The sequence below is a fragment of the Microcaecilia unicolor genome, chromosome 6 (genome assembly GCF_901765095.1).
Source record: "Microcaecilia unicolor chromosome 6, aMicUni1.1, whole genome shotgun sequence".
Taxonomy (NCBI): Eukaryota; Metazoa; Chordata; class Amphibia; order Gymnophiona; family Siphonopidae; genus Microcaecilia; species Microcaecilia unicolor.
The window spans coordinates 185709361-185733906 of record NC_044036.1 but is presented as its reverse complement, the minus strand read 5'-3'; the positions used below and the strand labels follow the sequence as shown (position 1 = coordinate 185733906).

The following is a 24546-nucleotide window of genomic DNA, read 5'->3' as shown; positions in this document are numbered from 1 at the left end:
TTATGTGGCCACATTTGTGCTTAAGTGACTGAGAGACCCCAAAGTATGCGCCCCCTCATAAAATCACCCTTTATAAGTACGTGGTAAATTGCTCTTGAGTTTTGCTGGAGAAGAGTGGAGTATAAAGGTGATATGTAATATACAGTAATGAATAGGGAAGGGGAGCAGTGTTGTGGATTTTCTAGGAACGGGTCGATGGCAGGTCCATCTACACCATTCTGATCTGCAGAAGAGCTAATCAGAGACATACACAACCAAAAAGGAGGTGTTACTGGGGTGAAATTCTTATCTACAAGGTTAGAAGTAGAGAGATCTTGGACTGCCAGCAGTGGGCTCCCCTCAGACAACTGGTAATAAACCCTTGAAGGAGGGGGAGATACTGCACAGATAAAGGAAATGTTTCTAATATCTGGGTAAATGTTCATCTGAGCGTCAGTCGTCATTAGTTGCGGCAGTTTAAGGTGTAGACATAATTACCTCAACTACCTAGGTTCAGTTTGAACTATTTTAAAGGTCATTGAAGCAGACGCCCTCAGGGAAAGTTTTACCCGTTCTCTCACCGCCCACTGCCTTTCCGCCAGCTGCAATGGCAGCTTTTAAAACAAAGACTGACCACCTTGGCTGAATATTGATCCATGTTATTATTTTTCATTGTTCTATTGGTGAATAAAACCATCCCAGTGGCTTTGTTCATGTTTCTATTTTAGTGGCATTTATACATGGAAGTTTCTGAGTGATGCTGCTCCTTTTCCGGTGTAGTGTTTTTTTTTCTTTTTTTAAATCCTGGCTCCCCAAGTACATGTTGGGAAATACCTGTGTATTTCCCAGTGTCCTTATACATGTTTTACAAATGTGGCTATATTTAGTACAATCTTTCGTAAAATACTCAGGAAATATGAACATCCTGACCTGAAGCCCCTAAGCAAAATGAGGCTTCTGATCTTTTTTTATATACCTGATCAAACAACAATAACAAAATTCCAAGCGCAAGAACTGTGGGTCAGTGCTACAGAAATGATATGTGGTGATGGTAGAATAAAAATTCTTTCCTGGGCTTGTGAGTCTTAACATAAATATTTGGAAAGATAGACATCTTGTGACATGAAATAGCTCTTAACTAGTGTCAAAGAATAATTTTCATATACTACCTTAGTTGCAACCCACTTAGATGATAGGCAGGATATAAATCAAATCAATAAAATATCAGGGAGAAAGAGGCCAGCCAAATATCCATGGCTAAAATCCACTGAGCTCTCCAGAGAGCACAGGTCCCCCCATGGGAGAAGGTCTGGTGGGGGGGCTCCAATTTACAGAAGTACATAAGTAATGCCACACTGGGAAAAGACCAAGGGTCCGTCGAGCCCAGCATCCTGCCCACGACAGCGGCCAATCCAGGCCAAGGGCACCTGACGAGCTTCCCAAATGTACAAACATTCTATACATGTTATTCCTAGAATTGTGGATTTTTCCCAAGTCCATTTAGTAGCAGTTTATGGACTTGTCCTTTAGGAAACCGTTTAACCCCTTTTTAAACTCTGCCAAGCTAAGCGCCTTCACCACGTTCTCCGGCAACGAGTTCCAGAGTTTAATTATGCGTTGGGTGAAGAAAACTTTTCTCCGATTTGTTTTAAATGTACTACACTGTAGTTTCATCGCATGCCCCCTAGTCCTAGTATTTTTGGAAAGCGTGAACAGATGCTTCACATCCACCTGTTCCACTCCACTCATTATTTTATATACCTCTATCATGTCTCCCCTCAGCCGTCTCTTCTCCAAGCTGAAAAGCCCTAGCCTCCTTAGTCTTTCTTCATAGGGAAGTCGCCCTTCACTGCACCTTTTCCAATTCTACTATATCTTTCTTGAGATGCGGCGACCAGAATTGAACAAAATACTCAAGGTGCGGTCTCACCATGGAGCGATACAACAGCATTATAACATCCTCACACTTGTTTTCCATACCTTTCCTAATAATACCCAACATTCTTTTCGCTTTCTTAGCCGCAGCAGCACACTGAGCAGAAGTTTCAGTGTATTATCGACGACGACGACACCCAGATCCCTTTCTTGGTCCATAACTCCTTGCATGACGTAGCTATAATTCGGGTTCCTTTTTCCCACATGCATCACCTTGCACTTGCTCACATTAAACGTCATCTGCCATTTAGCCGCCCAATCTCCCAGTCTCGTAAGGTCCTTCTGTAATTTTTCACAATCCTGTCGCGAGTTAACGACTTTGAATAACTTTGTGTCATCAGCAAATTTAATTACCTCGCTAGTTAGTCCTATCTCTGAATCATTTATAAATATATTAAAAAGCAGCAGTCCTAGCACAGACCCCTGAGGAACCACACTAACTACCCTTCTCCATTGTGAATACTGCCCATTTAACCCCACTCTCTGTTTCCTATCCTTCAACCAGTTTTTAATCCACAATAGGACATTTCCTCATATCCCATGACCCTCCAATTTCTTCCATAGCCTTTCATGAGGTACCTTATCAAACGCCTTTTGAAAATCCAGATACACAATATCAACTGACTCCCTTGTCCACGTGTTTGTTTACTCCTTCAAAAAACTGAAGTAAATTGGTCAGGCAAGATTTCCCCACACAAAAGCCGTGTTGACTTGGTCTCAGTAATCCATGTCCTTGGATGTGCTCTGTAATTTTGTTTTTAATAATAGCCTCTACCATTTTCCCCGGCACCGACGTCAGACTTACCGGTCTATAATTTCCTGGATCTCCCCTGGAACCTTTTTGAAAAATCGGCATTACATTGGCCACCCTCCAATCTTCCGGTACCACGCCCGATTTTCTTTTTAAATATTGTTTATTGGCACAACACAACATGTGACAAAATACCAAAACCACATAAACATACCACTGAATGACAAGAACAGCATGAAGTCTATACATGGAAGGTGCCAGACACAAATTTTTCCTTTTTTTTTTCTTATATGTACCCCCCTGCCCCCCCCCCTATTCCCTGCAAGTGAGTCCCAAAACGGAGACCAGGTCTTGCAAAAGTGGTCTCCTCGTTTGGAGGCAAGATCTCGGACCCTCTGTTTCTCCACTGAACAACATTGCATCATAGCGCATCGCCAGCGCTACGTGCAGGGGGCCTCCCGGGTGAGCCACCGTTGCAAGATGGTTCTTTTCCCCATCAACACAGATCTCTTCAAGAAGTCTCTCATGCCCTCTGGCATAGGCCCCTGCACCAAGAATGCATCAAACAGCTGGCCAGGGGTGGGTTTCCATCGCACTTTCCACATTCCTGATACCTGTTTGCTCATGGCCAACCAAAAGGCATGCACCGCCGGACAGGACCAAAACATGTGGCCCAGGGAGGCGCTCCCTCTAGCACATTTAGGGCAATCATCGGACTCTCTCAAGGTTGCTGTAAAGGCTTGGTGGGGTGAGATGTGTATGCGTAACAAAAACTTATAATTCAACTCCCACCAAGCCGTAGTCTCAGTCACTTTGCACAGCGATTTCAGACAAAGCTCCAGCTACCACGCCCGATTTTAAGGATAAATTGCATATCACTAACAGTAGCTCCGCAAGCTCATTTTTCAGTTCTATCAGTACTCTAGGATGAATACCATCGGTCCAGGAGATACCATCCGGTTAGTGGTCCCTTTAATTTTATTGTACCTCCATGCAAAGGGGGCATTTTAAAAACATTTTCTCATATTGCCACAGCCCAGAATGCACGGCTACCGCGTGGCTCTTGTGGTAATTTTTACTTTTGAACGCACATATTGGACATGCACCAAGTGGCATTTGACGTGTGAGACTTTACCGCTAGGGGCAGTGGCTGGTGGTAAGGTCTCAGACCCAAAATGGACACTCGCCAGTTTTGATTTTTCCGCACTTCCATTTTCGGTAAAAATTAAAAAAGGCATTTTTTTGCAGGCACACTGAAAAATGGATCTGTGCATGCCCAAAACACGTGCCTACACTACCGCAGGCCATTTTTCAGCGCACCTTAGTAAAAGGACCCCAGAGTTTCTGATACCAGCAAAATGTGAGAAATTCATGCAGAGTTTTGCTAAGGATGTAAAATGAGACTAAGCTCATTTGCATCTCTTACCTGCATTTCACAGAAACAGGTAGCAACCAATGTTTCCTCTAAGGAGTGGCCTGGTGTGTGCAAAAACCTTTTATGTGAGTAACAAATTTTTAAAACCAACAATTTTTGAGCGCCAGTATTAGCAATGCATTTCTGTATATAGTGCAAAAAAAAAACATTTTTGTGAGCAGACATTTAAAATCTGTGAGCAATGCTCTTAAAATGTATGAGCAATCGCTCATGCGCTCCACTTAGAGGGAACACTGGTAGTAAACCCACAAACATTTGTTAGCACATAGGGCCCTAAATGAGAACTCATTCCCAAAAGAGATAAACATTGTCTCTCAACTGGTGATGGGCATTTCACCCCTGACGTTACATCTTTCCTAGATAAATAAAAGTCTTCTTAGGATCCATAGCTGGCACATTTCTAGTTTAAGAGATTCCTTTCTCTTTCCTTTTACTCTTCTACATCCTCATCTAATTCAAGAAAGTGAAGGGAATAGATCGTGCACTCAGTCACCAAGGAGAACAGTCGGGTACCGCTGATGCTTCGCTGGAGCTTTTCTACATTCACAGGTCAGTGGGGAAGGATGGCCAACTGGACAGTGGCGTACCAAGGGGGGGTGGTGGGGGCGGTCTGCCCCGGGTGCATGCCGCTGGGGGGTGCTGCACGCCTGTTGGCTCCGAGTCCGCTCGTTCCCTCCCTGCTGCTCCCTCTGCGCGGAACAGGTTACTTCCTGTTCCGGGGCAGAGGGAGCAGCAGCCAGGGAACGAGCGGACTCGGAGCCAACAGGCGTGCAGCACCCCCCCCAGCAGGTAAAAATGCACCCGGGGGGGGGGGGGGGGCGCATCGGCGATCCGCCACGGGTGTCAGCCAGCCTAGGAACGCCACTGCAACTGGAACTGAGGCTGCTATTATAGTGCTTAGATTTGGTATTGCCTTTGAAAGCTAGTCACAAAATGTATTAAGTTAGTCCAATAAAAAAGATATAATCTTTTCATGGATTGTTTTATATCTATTTATTGCTACTATTTGGGTTTCTGTCAGGTACTTGTGACCTGGATTAGCCACTGTTGGAAACAGAAAACTGGACTAGATGAATCATTGGTCTGACCTAGTATGGCTATTCTTATGTTCTTATGATTTGGCAGGTCACGTTAGGTGATTGCTGCTAACTTTCTCCCCTAATGTAACCCCACCCTGAGTCCCACTTGCTAAATGTAGCCAGCAAGGAAAAGTCAAGTAAATGTATGTAGCATGCTCAGCTTTCAAACATTTCATCTAATTGTCTAAGTCCTTTATTACCTAGCTAAATCCTTTTAATATTGTCCTCTAGGTGCCTATATTTAGGACCTTAAAAAGTGGGCGAGCCAGGTCAAGGAATGAATATATGGGCTCAGCTCTGATTTCTAGCACTAATCATAGGAGAAGAATACATATCTTAAATTTAGGACCTTCACTTTTAGGACCCTAAAGGGGGGGGGGGGGGGGGGGTTCAAGGTGCGGTAAGGTGTTGTCATGTAATTTGCCCCTTAATGCACCTTAAAAAGCTCTAACACAGCTTGTCATGCTCTACTGCAGTGATATTTAGGTCACCGTGGGTTACATAATAATGAGATGCATAATATACAAATGCATGTATAGCAGCTCAGTACTAAAGTGACTTGTGGGTGTACCAGGTACACACTGCAAGTAGCGTTATAGCCATGAGCTCATGGTAACATAACCCAGATCAAGAACTGAGGTTATTTTAGCATGCTGGAAACATTGGGCCTCAAAGCTGCAGCTCAGTGCTCTCAGGCCTGAACTTGAAGGGGCTGTGGGATTGATCAGAACCCCCATCATGACCGCCCCACTTGCCCCACAGCCAGGGGTGTGCTGGTAAATTTTTAACAACAGGCTCTTTCTCCGGACATAGCCAGCTCTGCAGTTGGAAGGGCCAGGGGTGGCTGGGTGAGGGGGGGGGGAGCAACGCTTGCCTCTCCCTCCCTTTGTGCGGGCATGCTAGGCATACCTTTGCTGGCAACCAATAAATGAACTGCCACCACTCCCAACTTCTTGCTATGAGCAGCATGCTGAAACTTCTCACACATGCTGGAGAAGTCCCAGCCTGCTGCTCAGAGCTGGAAACAAGGAGCTGGGAGCAGCAGCAGTCTATTTACTTGGCTGGCAGGGCTCATTCCCACCAGCAAAGTAAAAGAGAATTCAGCAGGGGGCCCAAGCCCACATTTTAGGAGCCAGTTGTTAAAGTAGCCATGGAGGGCCTTACTTTAACAACTGGCTCCCCAAATTCTTAAAAACTTAACAAACGGCTCTTGCGAGCCTGTGAGAGCCTGCTCCAGCACACCACTGCCCACAGCCATCAAGATCCCCCACCAACCATTCACACTTTCTTCCCCAGATAAATCAACCCCCCCAGACCAAAACCTCCCACCTGCCGATCAAGACCCTTACCCACTAAGGCCACCCCCATCTCCATCAGCAAGGGCCTAAGGACCCTGTGCCTGGTGGCTTAGTAGTCAAAGGGCAGCAGTAATCCCCAGTCACTCCTGCCCTGCTGGTGCTAGGATCCAAAATGGTGCTGGCAACCCCTACTACTATAAATCATTTCTATAGCGCTACCAGTCGTACGCAGCACTTCACAATTGAACATGAAGAAAGACAGTCCCTGCTCAAAAGAGCTTACAATCTAAATCAGGACAGACAGGACCAATAAGGATAAGGGTAGGACAGACAGAAGGACACATAGGGAAAGGGACTATTGAAGAGAAGAAGACAAGATAAAGGTTACGAGTAAGTGACAAGTTACCCCTAGCAGTAGTCTCACAATACTCTAGCTATCAGTCATGTTTCTGTATTCTATTTTATTTATTTATTACATTTATAACCTGTTTATCACCTAAGCGGGGTATAAGCAAACGTACATAAAAATATACAAACATGATACCTGTTAACGTTCTGTCTCTAACATCGCTGCATCATTATATCACAGATAAACTTGAACAAATAATCGCATTTTAATTTATTTCCTAAAATCTGGTATAAATAATGATAAATGAATCAATCCTGGCAAATTATTCCACAAATACAGACCCGCTATGTAGAAAGTTGTTTCAGATGTTACAATATAATGCACCTTAGCCAGAGAGGGTGCACCAACTGTCAGGTTCCTGTTGACCTCAACAAACAACCTGACTCATAACATGTATAAACTTGTTTGAAATAATCAGAAGTAACATTAGTCAAGGTCTTAAAAATCAACATCAATATTTTATATTGTATTTGATACTTAATCTGAAGCCATTGCAAAGACTTCATTGGAAGAGACACGTGATCAGTGTTTTGAAGCCCTAAAATTAATTGAACCACACCATTCTGTGATGGGGAGGGGTTCTGATTGGTCCCACAACCCCTTTAAGGTCAGGCCTACGAGCATCAGACTGCAACTTTAAGTACATAAGTATTGCCACACTGGGACAGACCAAAGGTCCATCAAGCTCAGCATCCTGTTTCCAGCAGTTGCCAATCCAGGTCACAAATACCTGTCAAGATCCCAGAAAACTCAGTACATTTTATGCTGCTTATCCCAGAAATAAGTAGTGGATTTTCCCCAAGTCAATTTAATAATGGTCTAAAGACTTTTTCTTTAGGAAGCCGTCCAGACCCATTTTAAACCCTGCTAAGCTAGCCACCTTTACCACATTCTCTGGCAATGTATTCCAGAGTTTAATTACACATTGAGTGAAGAAAGATTTTCTCTGATTCATATTAAATTTACTATTTTGTAGCTTCATCGCATGCCCCCTAGTCCTAGTATTTTTGGAAAGAGTAAACAAAAGAGACTGAGTTGGTTCGCAAGCAGAGCATGGAATCTGCAATCTACAGTACGCAGATACTGCAGCTTGTTAACTCCTATGTTAATTCAGGGTGTGATGGAAGCTCTCCTTTTACTTCACCTTGATAACTTCCCTCCTAAATTCCAATTAGGTGCTTATTATCAGCCCATAATGAGGTTCCTAAGATCAACTGAAAATAGGCATCTAAACTAAGGCACGTGGTATTTGTTGATTTTCTTCCTTTTCTTATTCCAATGGGTAGATGTTCAAAACTCTGGCGCTGTTCTGAACAGTGCCGGAAAAATACAGTCGGATCAGCGTGGCGAAGGAACTCCTTAATGCTCAATGCTAATGAGATACAAATTTAGGCGCGCTGATAGCATTGAACTTTAGGGAGTTTGGCAGAAGGATTGTGTCTGGCGCATGCACTCAAGAGTTGTGTCAGGTGCATGCGCTCGTTCATTCACACACTCTGGTCCTCTGAACATTCTGCACAGGTAAATGCAGGTGCTAGTCCTGCACGAATGGCCTCTGGCGCCCGCGTTTTCCTCTGAGTACATAAGTGCATAAGTATTGTCATACTGGGAAAGACCAATGGTCCATCGAGCCCAGCATCCTGTTTCCAACAGTGGCCAATCCAGGTCACAAATACCTGGCAAGATCCAAAAAATGTACAAAACATTTTATACTGCTTATCCCAGAAATAGTGGATTTTCCCCAAGCCCATTTAATAATGGTCTAGGAAGCCATCCAAACCTTTTTTAAACTCCGCTAAGCTAACTGCCTTTACCACATTCTCTGGCAACAAATTCCAGAGTTTAATTACACGGTGAGTGAAGAAAAATTTTCTCTGATTCATTTTAAATTTACTACATTGTAGCTTCATCGCATGCCCCCCCCCCCTAGTCCTAGTATTTTTGGAAAGCATGAACAGACACCCAAGAGAGATGGTGAGGTAAAAACAGTAATGGAGTTCAAGAAAGCCCAGAAAAAGTGGAGAGAATCCTTAGTTGAGAGGAAGAAACAATCAGATATAAACTGGAGTCTCTGGTGTTACATCAGGGAGTAAATAGGCCGATGAGATAAACTTTCTGTTCCTTCTCTGCCAATGTGTTCTGTTTCTATTTTTCTGTGATTGACACATGGATACAGAAGCCATGATGGCTCAGGAGATGGTGCAAGGATACAGAATCTGTCACCACTCAGACTGAATGACTCTGGGATGGGCACAGGGATACAAACCCTGTCCCCTTGTGACTCAGTGCTAAATGACAGTATGTTCTGCTTTAGGTTCTTTCGAGTATATCTCTGTCAGACATATACTATAGAGGCGGTCAGAGGTTATTATATAAACTCTTTTAAAATAAGTAAATTATCTGCAGCAATGCCCCAGGCTACATGGCAGACCTAATAGACCTACCAACCAGAAACACAACAAGATCAGCACAAACATACCTAAATCTTCACTGCCCAAGCAGCAAAGGCCTCAAATACAAATCAATGTATACATCCAGCTTTTCCTATTTAAGCGCACAACTATGGAACGCTCTGCAAAAAATAGTAAAAACAACGTACGACCACCTCAATTTCCAGAAAGAACTAAAAACAAACCTGTTCGGGAAGGCATATCCCACCGATCCAACATAAAAGACTGAGTACCTGCAACACAGCAAAACCAAAGATCGTATTGGACACACCCAATTTCCCCCTTCCTCCCTATGCTCCCCATTATATCAACCATACATGAACCCTATTCTAACGCAATAACACCTTGTATTTGTTCATACCGGAACTGGCGAATGCTATTACGGTACTCTGTAAGCCACATTGAGCCAGTGGCGTAGCCACAGGTGGGCTTGGGTGGGCCAGGGCCCACCCATTTATGGCTCAGACCCACCCAACAGTAGCACATGTTTAGTGGTAACTGGTGGGAATCCCAAGCTCCGCCAGCTGAAGATTTTCCCCTGATGTTAACGAAAACGCTACTCTCCATGACACCGGCACCTGCATATGCTCAGTTTTCAGTGCAATGCCTGCTGCCAAGGTGGAAAGAAGTGTTTTCCCACCAGCTGAGATAATTTTTTTTTTTTTTGGGGGGGGGGGGGGGGGGGGGGGGGGAAGAACACTTGGTGGCCACCCAATTTTTGCCTAGGCCCACCCAAAATCTGTTGTCTGGCTACGCCCCTGCATTGAGCCTGCAAATAGGTGGGGAAATGTGGGATACAAATGTAACAAATACATCATAATTCATACATCACCGCTTGAGTTGCAGACAGCATCTTCCGCCAGTGACTGGGAGGTTTTTGGGTTGCAGCCAGGCAGAGAGTCTCAGCGGATACAAGAGGCCTGGGTAACACGTCCTCTCCTATTCTGAATTTTAACCTCTGCCTGTCAGCCCTTAGCTCCCAGCTTTTATACTGACCAATAAACATGATTTCATTTAATTGAATAAGGCTGATGTATAGTTAAGCATGTGACAGTTTCTTAATGCATCCCCAGGAACTGGCCAGGTTTCCAGAGATTCGTGTGAAACATCATCCTTAGCCCTAAGCATGTTGTCATTCCATTTAGTACAACTTACTTCATCATTTAATGTGATAATGCTATCAATTCCTGTCCTGAGAGTCCATTATGTACTTTCAACAGAGCATTAAATGTCCATATGGGAGTCGTACTTCCAAGAGAGCATTAACTATGATGATATTACTTCATTATGTACTTTCAAGAAACATTAAATATGATAACTCATTATGTACTTTCAAGGAAACATTAAATATGATAAAATACTTAGACAGAGCTCATTGTCAAGCATAAACTTTTCCATTACACAGTATGTGACAGGTATCTTTTGCATACAAAGCTTTGTTTAACTTGTATCTCAGCATCTGTGTGTGATTGTCACTGCAGTGTCTCTAGATATGCATTCATAGGTGGCTGTGGCTGTACTGAGAGATGTTTGGATATCCATAGCTATATATGACAGTCCTTTTGATGCGAGTGTGTCTCCACAGTGAATTACAGAGGCTCCACTGGGTTTGGGCAGAACAGCATTGAGTCTCTCATCGGCAGAGTCGGAGAGCAAGATGTTCAGGATGTGCAGGTTGGAATTCCCTCCTGTTTTAATTCTACTTCCTCTTCCTCCTGATAGCGGTCCCTGAAGTACAGAGTTGGTAAATGACCCAGTCTCTGAATCTAAAGAGCTCCCTGTACACTTTAAAGTTTGTGCCTTTTGAAATCAATTCTACAGATTCCACAGTGCATCAAGTGTTAGAATATCAGGATTGAAGCCTCCCTCTGGAGACCTTATTTTCAAAGCACTTAGACTTACAAAACTACGTGGAGGGGCATAATCGAACGGGGCCGGCCATCTATATGGGCGGCCGTCTCTAAGGCCGGTCCCGGAAAGCGGCATACCCGACCGTATTATCGAAACAAGATGGCCGGCCATCTTTCATTTCGATAATACGGTCGGGGCCGGCCAAATCTCAACATGTGGGCCGGCGTTAGAGATCGTCATCATTGGTTTTTGCCGATAATGGAAATTAATGGCAGCCATCTCAAACCTGGCCAAATCCAATGCATTTGGTCATGGGAGGAGCCAGCATTTATAGTGCAGTGGTCCCCCTCACAGGCCAGGACACCAACCAGGCACCCTAGGGGGCACTGCAGTGGACTTCAGAAATTGCTCCCAGGTGCATAGCTCCCTTACCTTGGGTGCTGAGCCCCCCCAAAACCCCCAAACCCACTACCCACAACTATACAACACTACCCTTAGGGATGAAGGGGGGCACCTAGATGTGGGTACAGTGGGTTTCGGGTGGGTTTTGGAGGGCTCACATTTACCACCACAAGTGTAACAGGTAGGGGGGGATGGGCCTGTGTCCGCCTGCCTGTAATCCACAGCAGCACCCACTAAAACTGCTCCAGGGACCTGCATACTGCTGTGATGGAGCTGGGTATGACATTTGAGGCTGGCACAAAAATGTTTAAACATTTTTTTTTAGGTGGGAGGGGGTTGGTACTAACTCTGTACACTGGATGAGTAAGGGGAAGTGATCCCTGATTCCCTCTGGTGGTCATCTGGTCAGTTGGAGCACTTTTTGAGGCTTGGTCCTAAAAATAAATTGACCAAGTGAAGCCGGCCAAGTGCTCGTCAGAGCCGGCTTTCTTTTTTCCATTATTGGCCGAAGCCAGCCATCTCGTAACCACGCCCACGTCCCGCCTTCCATACCCTGCTGAAACGCCCCCTTTAATTTTGGCCGACCCTGCAACGGAAAGCAGTTGAAGCCGGCCAAAATCGGCTTTCGATTATACCGATTTCGCCGGGTTTAGGAGATGGCTGGCCATCTCCCGATTTGTGTCGGAAGATGGCCGGCCTCATTCGAAAATAAGCAGGATAGTAACCTATGGAACTTTTTAAGTCTAAGTGCTTTGAAAATGAGCTCCTCAGACACCTAGCAGTTATGAGGATAATGTAGACTTTTTCACATTTATTTTGGTTTTATTTTATATTTCAATTACTGAGGTTCAGGTCAGAGGTTAAACCTCTGCTTTGTAGGGTAAAGGACTGGGGAGGGGGTTAGATTAAAAGTCCCTGTTTTCCACATCTAACCAGATGCTGTAGGAGTGTTGAACCTACCTAGCCTTTGAGTTCTTAAATCTATCCAAATGGAGTAACAGAGTAATCAGAATAGTTTGTAGAACATTGAAGGTGTGATGTGGTTTCTTTCTTTCTTTCTCTCTCTCTCTCTCTCTCTCTCGTAGTTCTGTGTGGAACAGGTGCTGAAGACAGAGCCTCTAGATTCTACGAGATTGGCTCTGTTTGGTGGGTCACATGGAGGCTTCTTATGTTGCCATCTGATTGGCAAGTTTCCAGGGATGTACAAAGTCTGTGCTGTGCGAAATCCTTCAGTGAACTATGTCTCTCTGATAGGGAGTAGTGACATCCCTGACTGGTGAGTGCCTCTTTAAATATCTCTGATAAGGAGTAGTCACACCCCTGACTTACAAGTGTTTCTTTTGCTGTCTTTGAGAGGGAGTAGTCAGGGCTGAATTTATGCTTATTGTGGCCTCTAATCTATAACATTTGGCCCCTTCCCTCAATTAAATAGGAAGGAAATTTTAGGTTTAATAGTTTTCCATGCTAGGCCCAGTGGTGTACCAAGGGCGTGGCGGTGGTCGTTAGGGGGTGCTGCCATCCATGGACATGTTCCCCCTCCCCCAACTGGTGCGGTGTTGCATACGTCTTCACCCTCCCCCTGACTGGTGCGGTGCTGCATGGGGTGTCCCTTCTCCCCCCCCCCCCCCCCCCCCCGACTAGTGCAGTACCCCCTCCTCACTCACCCCACTCTGCTGGTCTTTAAACTTCAAGGCCTCCGGCACCATCAGCAACGTGAGCGCTACCTTCGGCCAGCCAGGGAAGCATTCTTTATACAGCGTCCTGCCTATGTGGGACACTGTATAGAGGAGGCTTCCGGGGCAGGCAGAAGGCAGCACTTCCATTGCTAAGCCACTGCTGGCGGGCCTGGAAGCTTGGAGGCATGCAGGAGCAGAGTGGGCTTGGAGTGAGAAGGGGAAGTGCAATACCGCACTAGTCGGGGTGGTGGCAGCGGGGGGGAAAGGGAGATGGACGGAGGGAGAGCGATTCCAGCCAGACCAAAGGGAAAGGGGGGTGGAGAGAGGAGGATGGGATGTGATGTCAGCTCCAAGGGAAGAGGGGGTGGAGAGAGGGATGCCAGACCCAAGGGAAAGAGTGGTGGAAAGAGGAAGGAAAGCGATGACAGGGGAATGGGAAAAGGGTGGGGTGGAGAAAGGAGTGAGAGTGATGCCAGATCAAAGGGAAGCAAGAGGGGAAGGGGAGAGAAAGGTGGGATGCATGAGGGAGAGGAGACTGGGAAAAGCTGGATCTGGGGAGGGGGAGAACGAGATGCAGTACTATGAAGCAGGGGAGAGAAAAGGGAGAGAGATACTGACCCTGGGATGGGAATGCAAGAGAGAGGGAGAAAGAAGGGTGAGGAACATGGGAAGGGGACATAGAGGGCAGATGTTGAACATGGGGGGAACAGGGGTGGGAACACAGAGAGTAAATGCCGAACATGGGGGGAATAGGGACAGAGACACAGAGGGGAGGTTATGGATAGGAGAGATAGTGAGTCAGGGGGAATGACAGTGGACATGGAGAGAAAAAAGTCTATTCCAGTATCTACCCCCCCTCTCCATTCCCCATCCATATCCATTTCCTGCTTATCTCCTGTCTATTTGATAAGCAGGAAATGGATATGGATGGGGAATGGAGAGGGGGGTAGATACTGGAATGCATCATGTAAAAAGGAGAGAGGGGGAGGTCACATGATGCTAGGCTAGCAGGAGGAAGCCGCAAGAGGGAGCTCCGCGGCCCCTGGTTTAAATTCTGACCCCAAGCGCCCTGCAGACTGTTGTAACTATCCGTTTTTGCAGTGAAGACAGCAAGAAAACATACCTGCGGAGGAAAGTGCTTGGAAACGTGCTCACCAGAGCTTCTATGGCGACAAAGACCCATCGGCAAGACGGAGCACAGGGACGTGCTGGAGAAGCAAAGATGGCGGAGGGCGGTCCCACGGAAGCTCCCACAGTAAGCTCAGCATGGGCAGCGGAGATCGCAGCAGAAGTTTCAGCATTATTAGAATCTTCAGTCGACCAGAAACTGCACCGTATTACAGATAAGTTGGAAAAAATAGATGACACCCTGGGAAGTTTGAGGACAGACCTTTCCGAATACCAACAATGACTTTCAGAGGTAGAAGACAAAAGCCTACAACATGAGGCCGCATATAAAGAATTACATAAAAACTTGGAGCATCTGGAATCTAAAGTGGAAGACCTTGAAAATCGCACCAGATGCAACAATCTAACGCTAGTAGGGATCCCAGAATCGATCAGAGAGACAGACTTAAGATGCTTTTTGGAGTCGTGGTTGCCTAAGGAGTTGGACCTAAACTCAACAGAGGGACCCATTAAGATTGAAAGAGCACATCGGGTGGGACCGCAGCGCCTGGGGGAAACCAGGCCACGAATTGTAATTTTCAAACTATTAAATTATGCACAAAATGTAGATCCTACAAGCAATCAGGTTGGTGGGCACGCTAACTTATGAAAACGAGCGCATTTTATGCTTCCAAGACTTTTCTGCAGCAGTAGCAGCACAACGGAGGGCTTTTTCAAAAACATGTCAGTTATATTCAAAGAAAATTCCTTTTGCCTTGTTGTACCCGGCATGGCTCCGGGTAATGCACAGTAATAAAACTCAGCTTTTTACCTCTCCGGAGCTGGCTGCGAAGTTTGTAGCTCAAATAGTTCCGGAGAACGCTAACAACGGGAAATGTGGTGAAGTTTGAGCGGTGTTAACACGGATAAGGATCTCACCTCCAGGAAACGAGCTAGACATTTTACAAAAGGTGCTAAGTTCAAAGCCTAAATGGACAACAAGGTCTATCATACAGATAGTAGCATACTGCGGTTTTTTTTTAATGGAGTCTAATGTGGTCAAGATAATGGGAGGAACTTTCTCCCTCCAGAACAGAGTCTGATGAGCACAAAACAGTAGCGCACGGGACAGTGCAAATAAAAGCAGCTGGACTATATGGTGAGAAGAGAAATCACTGCAGAAACCCAGGCCAAGGTATCGGCCTGCTTATCCGACATTGCTGCCTGGATGTCAAACCGCCACCTGAAACTGAACATGGCCAAGACTGAACTTATTGTTTTCCCACCCAAACCCACTTCTCCTCTCCCTTCACTCTCTATCTCAGTTGATAACACCCTCATCGTCCCCGTCTCATCTGCCCGCAACCTCGGTGTCATCTTCGACTCCTCCCTCTCCTTCTCTGCGCATATCCAGCAGATAGCCAAGACCTGTCGCTTCTTCCTCTATAACATCAGCAAAATTCACCCCTTCCTCTCCGAGCACACCACCCGAACTCTCATCCACTCTCTCATTACCTCTCGCCTTGACTACTGCAACCTACTCCTCACCGGCCTCCCACTTAGCCATCTATCCCCCCTTCAGTTCATTCAGAACTCTGCCGCACGTCTTATCTTCCGCCTTAACCGATATACTCATATCACCCCTCTCCTCAAGTCACTTCACTGGCTTCCGATCAGATACCGAATACAGTTCAAGCTTCTCCTACTCACCTACAAATGCACTCGATCTGCAGCCCCTCCTTACCTCTCTACCCTCATCTCCCCTTACGTCCCTACCCGTAACCTCCGCTCTCAAGACAAATCCCTCCTTTCAGTACCCTTCTCCACCACCGCCAACTCTAGGCTTCGCCCTTTCTGCCTCGCCTCACCCCACGCTTGGAACAAACTCCCTGAGCCCATACGCCGGGCCCCCTCCCTACCCATCTTCAAATCATTGCTCAAAGCCCACCTCTTCAATGTTGCCTTCGGCACCTAATCACTTCATCTCTTCTCAGGAAATCTCATCTACCCCAACTTGACATTTCGTCCTTTAGATTGGAAGCTCTTCTGAGCAGGGACCGTCCTTATTCGTTAAATTGTACAGCGCTGCGTAACCCTAGTAGCGCTCTAGAAATGTTAAGTAGTAGTAGTATGGTGAGAAGAGGGACCTAGGAAGTCGAAAATCTTCTACAAAGTCAACCAGGAAGGTGACAGTGATGTACTACAGGACGATGGGATATAAAATTGGCACATGGAAATCTGTTTACTGATCCCATAGAGGAGGAGCAGCAGGTGCTCTCAGGAATAAGAATTACTGTAAATCCAGATGCTACGCTGAGTATAGAAGAGGAGAGGGGGGGTTCCTTCTCTCATGGTAATGTGCATGGACCCTTGCATACAAAGCTGTGAATGTTAATCTGGAAATAGAAAAGGTAGTAGTTATACTATGTAATGGGGAACCTGCTGCATCAGGCGTACTTTGGGTGGCTCATGTGAAGGGGAGGTAATTTGTATGGACATGTCATTAAGGGAATAGGATCCTTCACACTATAGTAGAGAATATTATTTACAAAAGTCTGTTGGAAGAGGTAGCAGTGGGTTCACTAAGATAGGACTTAGCATGTACAAGATGCAGGGGAAGCATAAATAATGGAGGCATTAGTTAGTTGTTTTGGGGTTTTTTTTCTTTCTCTCTGTCTTCTCTCATTGTAATGTGAATGAACCCTTGCATAAAAAGCTGTGAATGTTAATCTGGAAATAGAAATGGTAGTAGTTGTACTATGTAATGGGGATCCCACTGCTTCAGGTGTGTTTTTGGTGGCACATGTGAAGGGGAGGTAGGTCTGTATAGATATGTCATGAAGGGAATAGGAACCTTCATACTATAGTAGAGAATATTATTTACAAAATTCTTATGCAAGAGGTAGCAGTGGGTTCACTATGATAGGACTTAGCCTGTACAAGATGTAGGGAAAGCATAAATAATGGATGTAATAGGGGTTTGTTTTGCATATAGATGTACATAGCCATGAAACGATATGACAATTGTATTTTTATTACGGCTATGAAAACCAACACGAGTTTATAAATACAGTGCAATCCGCTTAAGTGCAAGGGTCAGGGACCAAAGAAATGCATGCAGTTAACCGGAGCATGCACTTAACCATTGTGACCCAAAGAAGCTTGACATCTGATAAACATATGTACAGTACTGTTTATTATACGTACAGTATACAGTCTCCATTAACTGACATTAGGCTTACTTGAAGTAATCAGTTATAGTCCTCTGTACACTAATGAGTCTGTGAGTTCCATAGACTACGTCTGCCAGACAGTAAAAACTGTCAAAGCACTGACATCCAGTGGCTTCCAGATAGGCCCCCACGGTGTTGAGACTCCAGCGCTCTTGCAAAAGTGACAGGTGGAGGTTGTTGAATTTCATCAGCATGTGCCTCGCTGCTCATTTCATCATCAGCCGTTGTTGCCTGCGCAGTGGTGTAGCTAGGGTAGTTGACACCCGGGGCCGGTAATTTTTTAACACCCCTCTCCAAAATCTACTACTATGCATGCCGAGAATACAAAACACTCAGGACCTATAGAGCAATTCTACCATACCATAAGCAGTCATTTCTACGAATCACACAAGGAAAAGGAAAGCATCTTAAACACTACAGTGAGCACTAGAACATCAAATCACCTATTGTAAAACGAAACCAAACAGAACAGTACAGATCGTCAATCCCAACTAAAAGCCATGACTTTTTCACAAACACAGATACACCGTAATCCACTATAGAATAAGTAATAATAAACTTTCTATTTAGACAAAAATTAAACTGAACCCCCAAGATGCCAGACTCTGCATACAATGCAACACCACAGAAACAGAAAATGTCCCCTAGTACTGTGCAAAATATAAAAACAGCAGATGTAAATTTGAAAAAAACTAACAAGAACCAATCACCACTTTACAAATTTACAAATAGAAATAAAACAAATATAGAAAATAATACCATTTTATTGGACTAATACATTTAGCTTTCAGAGGCCAAAACATCCTTCCTCAGGTCAATACAGTATAGTGCTGTTACAGTATCCTATCCTGACATGAGGAAGGGGGGTTTGTTCTCCGAAAGTTAGTCAAAATGTATTAAAATTAGTCCAATAAAAAGATTACCTTGTTTACATGTTCTGTTATAAACATTTATTAACACAGCTACAATACTACTATATCATAAAGCAAAAAAAATAAAAGTAAATATTTTATTTATAGTTTGTTGTCTCTGGTTTCTGCTTTCCTCATCTTCTTTTCACTGTCTTCCTTCCTTCCTTCCTTCCATCCAGCATCTGTCTTTGTTCTCTCTCTGCTATCCAGTGTCTGCCCTCTCTGCTGTCCCCTCCATCCAATGTCTGCCCTTTCTCCCTGTGACTAAGTGGGAGGCCAGCAAGAAGTAGATTGCAGTAGTCATATGTGCCAATTTGCACATTACACTCTGGGGTAGAAGCATGACTTCTTTTCCCAAGATCAAATTTGTCTTCACTCAAGCCTAGGCCTTCTCAGTGGCAGGCTCTTTTAAAAGAATTTAAGGGAAGAAACAAATCTCGTGCCATTTCATAAGAAGGTTAAGGTATTGTTTTCTACAGAGATTAATTAATTAATTAATTTATTTAGTGCATTTTTACCCCACCTTTTCCCACAGGATGCGGGCCCAAAGTGGCTTACAGTAGACTGGAAAGGCGATCGCCAGACCAGTGGTAATACAAATACAATATTTAAATAAATAAGTAGGCAGAGAGAAGAAAGCAAAAAGAATAGAAATTTAGGAGTCCAAAATTAGGTCTTGACTCGCTGAGACATATTAAGGTAGGTAATCAGATCGCTACATCCAGCCACTCACGATCTTCGTCAAAAACAGCTGACCGGCAAGCTGAACCCGCCAGCAGGACAGGAATGCAGGCGAAGGCCAACAACTGGAAACGGCGGTCAAGGAGGAAACAGGGCCTCTTCAACGTGCAGCACACTCCAAACACAAAGCAGCCGCAGATGTCCAGCAGCCGACAGCCGGCAGCACAGAAGACGACCTCCCCGGTCCAGCAGCAAAGCTGAGTGGTAATCGGCACATGCCCTCTGACACTCTCCATTGCAGCGTCGGCGCAAACGGTCTCTTTGCCAGTCGTCCGACAGCTGGCTGCGAGGAAAGACGGACAGCTGCTCCCCATGGCATAGTGGACCGAAACAGGTGAAAAGGAGGTAATCAGAACTTCACGGTGTCTAACAAAGCCGGTTCGAGCAGAATCAGGCCAAAACACAGCAAAGCTTTCTTGAAGTTCGTAATTTAGATCTATTTTTTTCTGTTTTGTTCATTGTTTCTGTTATTTTTAATTATATTTTTGTGTTAACTTGCTAAGGGTTGGGCCTTTTCCCTTAGTTCACAGTGAAGTCTGTGCCTAGGGTAATAAGCACACTTCTTCATGGTCCCGGGATCACTCTGTCCATTGGCAATAAGAAAACTGACAATAAAGCAAATATTATGTTCTATTCTCCGAGGACAAGCAGGCTGCTTGTTCTCACTGATGGGTGACGTCCACGGCAGCCCCTCCAATCGGAATCTTCACTAGCAAAAGCCTTTGCTAGCCCTCGTGCGCCGATGCGCACCGCGCATGCGCGGCCATCTTCCCGCCCGAAACCGGCTCGTGCCGGCCAGTCTTCTTTTGTCCGCGCTCGGTACGGTCGTGTTACGCCGTTCGCGCCCCTTAAGTTGACCTCACGCGTCTCTTTTGACTTTTCGCTACAAAAAAAAAAAAAAGGATTTCGGAAGAAGACCTTTTCGGTCTTTTTCCCTTTCCTCTATTTTCAGTTTTTGCCCCGGTAAGTTTCTTTTCGTCTTCGGGGTAGGCCCTTTTGAGGCCTCGGGTCGTATTTTTTCTCCCCCTCTTTTTGGTGCCTTACGCAATCACGAGTTTTGATCTCGCCGGCGTGATTTTTCCGCCCATGTCATCGAAGTCTCCCAGTGGCTTCAAGAAGTGCACCCAGTGCGCCCGGGTAATCTCGCTCACTGACAGGCACGCGTCGTGTCTTCAGTGTCTGGGGGCTGAGCACCGCCCGCAGGCCTGTAGTCTGTGCACCCTTTTACAAAAGCGGACTCAGGTAGCGAGATTGGCCCAGTGGAACGTTTTGTTCTCGGGCTCTTCGTCGGCATCGGCACCGGGAGTATCGAGTACATCGACGTCGACAGCGTCCAGACCTCTGCCCTCGGCCGCGACTGCATCGAGTGCATCGAGGCATCGACCCTCTGCATCGGGGCAGAGACATCGGAAGGCTGCGTCGGCGTCGGTGGTACCGGGACCTCCACTTCTGCTGATGTCGTCGGACGGTGATGCTTCGACTGGAGTGCAGGTGAGGGCTGTCCATTCCCCTGCTGGTGGCGGTGAGCCTTCGGGTGGGTCTCCCCCTACCCTGAGGGCTCCTGCGGTACAGCCCCCCCGAGACCGACCTTCTTCGGCCTCGGCCCCGAGGAAGCGACGGCTGGATTCTACGTCCTCCTCGTCGGTGCCGGGAAGCTCCGGTGACATGCTTCGTTCCAAAAAGTCTAAGAAGCATCGACACCGGTCCCCTTCCCGTATCGGCACCGAGAGCTCTGGGTCGCCGAGGGAGTCGGCACCCAGTAGGCATCGGCACCGAGAGGACCGCTCACCCTCTGTTCAAGAGGTGTCGATGTGCTCCACTATGGACAGCCCGGAACAGCCTCCACGCCCGGAACAGACTCTGACATCGAAGCCTGCATCGGCTTCCACGTCTTTCTCCACAGCCTCTCTGCACGAGAGTCTCCGGGCCGTCCTCCCAGAGATCCTGGGAGAGCTGTTGCGCCCTTCCCCTCCGGTACCGGGGGTGCTTGCGCCACCGGTACCGTCGAGTGAGGCGCCGGCTGGCCCCTTGCCCGGGGTGAGGTCTCCGACATCGGTGCCGCTTGCGGTACCGACTGCGGTCGCCTCCCAGGAAGGCTCCCCGACGACGTTGGCGGAGGGAGCTTCGCCGGTGCGGGCGAGGGAGTCTACCTCTCGATGCTCCCACCGTGGCCGTGGTTCCACGGAGTCGAGCCGGGCACGGCTTCAGACACAGGTCCGTGGGAGGAGGAGGAGGACATCAGATATTTCTCTGACGAGGAGTCTGATGGCCTGCCTTCTGATCCCACTCCCTCCCCTGAAAGGCAGCTTTCTCCTCCCGAGAGTCTGTCTTTTGCGGCCTTTGTCCGGGAGATGTCTACGGCCATCCCCTTCCCGGTGGTTGTGGAGGACGAGCCCAGGGCTGAAATGTTTGAGCTCCTGGACTATCCTTCTCCTTCTAAGGAAGCGTCCACAGTACCCATGCATCATGTCCTCAAAAAGACATTGCTGGCGAACTGGACCAAGCCATTAAGTAATCCCCACATTCCCAAGAAGATCGAGTCCCAGTACTGGATCCATGGGGACCCAGAGCTGATGCGCACTCAGTTGCCTCACAACTCTGGAGTTGTGGATCTGGCCCTAAAGAAGGCTAAGAGTTCTAGGGAGCATGCTTCGGCGCCCCCGGGCAAGGACTCTAGAACCTTAGACTCCTTTGGGAGGAAGGCCTACCATTCTTCTATGCTCGTGGCCAAAATCCAGTCCTACCAGCTCTACACGAGCATACATATGCGGAATAATGTGCGGCAGCTGGTGGGCTTGGTGGATAAGCTCCCTCCTGAGCAAGCCAAGCCATTTCAGGAGGTGGTCAGGCAGCTGAAGGCGTGCAGAAAATTCCTGGCCAGAGGGGTGTACGACATCTTTGATGTTGCGTCCAGGGCCGCTGCTCAAGGTGTGGTGATGCGCAGGCTCTCATGGCTGCGTGCCTCCGACCTGGAGAATAGGATCCAGCAGCGGATTGCGGACTCGCCTTGCCGTGCGGATAATATTTTTGGAGAGAAGGTCAAACAGGTGGTAGAGCAGCTCCACCAGCGGGATACCGCTTTCGACAAGTTCTCCCGCCGGCAGCCTTCAGCTTCTACCTCTACAGGTAGACGATTTTTTGGGGGAAGGAAGACTGTTCCCTACTCTTCTGGTAAGCGTAGGTACAATCCTCCTTCTCGACAGCCTGCGGCCCAGGCTAAGCCCCAGCGCGCTCGCTCTCGTCAGCAGCGTGCGCCTCAGCAAGGCCCCTTGGCTCCCCAGCAAAAGCAAGGGACGAGCTTTTGACTGGCTCCAGCAGAGCATAGCCGACATCCAAGTGTCAGTGCCGGGCGACCTACCAGTCGGAGGGAGGTTGAAAGTTTTTCACAAAAGGTGGCCTCTCATAACCTCCGATCAGTGGGTTCTCCAAATAGTCCGGCAAGGATACACCCTCAATTTGGCCTCAAAGCCTCCAAATTGTCCACCGGGAGCTCAGTCTTACAGCTTCCAACACAAGCAGGTACTTGCAGAGGAACTCTCCGCCCTTCTCAGCGCCAATGCGGTCGAGCCCGTGCCATCCGGGCAGGAAGGGTTGGGATTCTATTCCAGGTACTTCCTTGTGGAAAAGAAAACAGGGGGGATGCGTCCCATCCTAGACCTAAGGGCCCTGAACAAATATCTGGTCAAAGAAAAGTTCAGGATGCTTTCCCTGGGCACCCTTCTTCCCATGATTCAGGAAAACGATTGGCTATGCTCTCTGGACTTGAAGGACGCCTACACTCACATCCCGATACTGCCAGCTCACAGACAGTTTCTGCGATTTCACGTCACTTCCAGTACTGTGTGCTACCCTTTGGGCTCGCCTCTGCGCCCAGAGTGTTCACGAAGTGCTTGGCTGTAGTAGCAGCGGCACTTCGCAGACTGGGGGTACACGTGTTCCCATATCTCGACGTTTGGCTGGTGAAGAACACAACCGAGGCATGAGCTCTACAGTCCATGCAGATGACTATTCGCCTCCTGGAGCTACTGGGGTTTGTGATAAATTATCCCAAGTCCCACCTTCTCCCAGTGCAGAAACTCGAATTCATAGGAGCTCTGCTGGATTCTCGGACGGCTCGTGCCTATCTCCCAGAGGCGAGAGCCAACAACTTGTTGTCCCTCGTCTCGCGGGTGCGAGCGTCCCAGCAGGTCACAGCTCGGCAGATGTTGAGATTGCTGGGCCACATGGCCTCCACAGTTCATGTGACTCCCATGGCCCGCCTTCACATGAGATCTGCTCAATGGACCCTAGCTTCCCAATGGTTTCAGGCTGCTGGGGATCTAGAAGACATGATCCACCTGTCCACGAGTTTTCTCAAATCCCTGTATTGGTGGACGATTTGGTCCAATTTGACTCTGGGACGTCCTTTCCAAATTCCTCAGCCACAAAAAGTGCTGACGACGGATGCGTCTCTCCTGGGGTGGGGAGCTCATGTCGATGGGCTTTACACCCAGGGAAGCTGGTCCCTCCAGGAACGTGATCTGCAGATCAATCTTCTGGAGTTACGAGCGGTCTGAAACGCTCTGAAGGCTTTCAGAGATAGGCTGTCCCACCAAATTATCCAAATTCAGACAGACAACCAGGTTGCCATGTATTACATCAACAAGCAGGGGGGCACCGGATCTCACCCCCTGTGTCAGGAGGCCGTCAGCATGTGGCTCTGGGCTCGCCGTCACGGCATGGTGCTCCAAGCCACATATCTGGCAGGCGTAAACAACAGTCTGGCCGACAGGTTGAGCAGGATTATGCAACCTCACGAGTGGTCGCTCAATTCCCGTGTAGTGCATCAGATCTTCCAGGTGTGGGGCACCCCCTTAGTAGATCTTTTCGCATCTCGAGCCAACCACAAAGTCCCTCAGTTCTGTTCCAGGCTTCAGGCCCACGGCAGACTGGCATCGGATGCCTTCCTCCTGGACTGGGGGGAGGGTCTGCTGTATGCTTATCCTCCCATACCTCTGGTGGGGAAGACTTTGTTGAAACTCAAGCAAGACCGAGGCACCATGATTCTGATTGCTCCTTTTTGGCCCCGTCAGATCTGGTTCCCTCTTCTTCTGGAGTTGTCCTCCGAAGAACCGTGGAGATTGGAGTGTTTTCCGACCCTCATCACACAGGACGAAGGGGCGCTTCTGCATCCCAACCTCCGGTCTCTGGCTCTCACAGCCTGGATGTTGAGAGCGTAGACTTTGCCTCTTTGGGTCTGTCAGAGGGTGTCTCCCGCATCTTGCTTGCTTCCAGGAAAGATTCCACTAA

At 47.3% G+C, this 24546-nt stretch overlaps 1 protein-coding gene across 2 annotated transcripts in view; it reads left to right on the top strand.

Moving 5' to 3' along the window:
- Window positions 1-24546, top strand: part of LOC115471609 (acylamino-acid-releasing enzyme-like) — a 342862-nt gene that overhangs the window by 281775 nt on the left and 36541 nt on the right. For both annotated transcript variants that reach the window (XM_030205317.1, XM_030205316.1), the window contains exons 18-19: window positions 10922-11010; window positions 12675-12865. In XM_030205317.1, the coding sequence (XP_030061177.1) occupies window positions 10922-11010; window positions 12675-12865 (280 nt within the window). The remainder of the gene's footprint in view (window positions 1-10921; window positions 11011-12674; window positions 12866-24546) is intronic.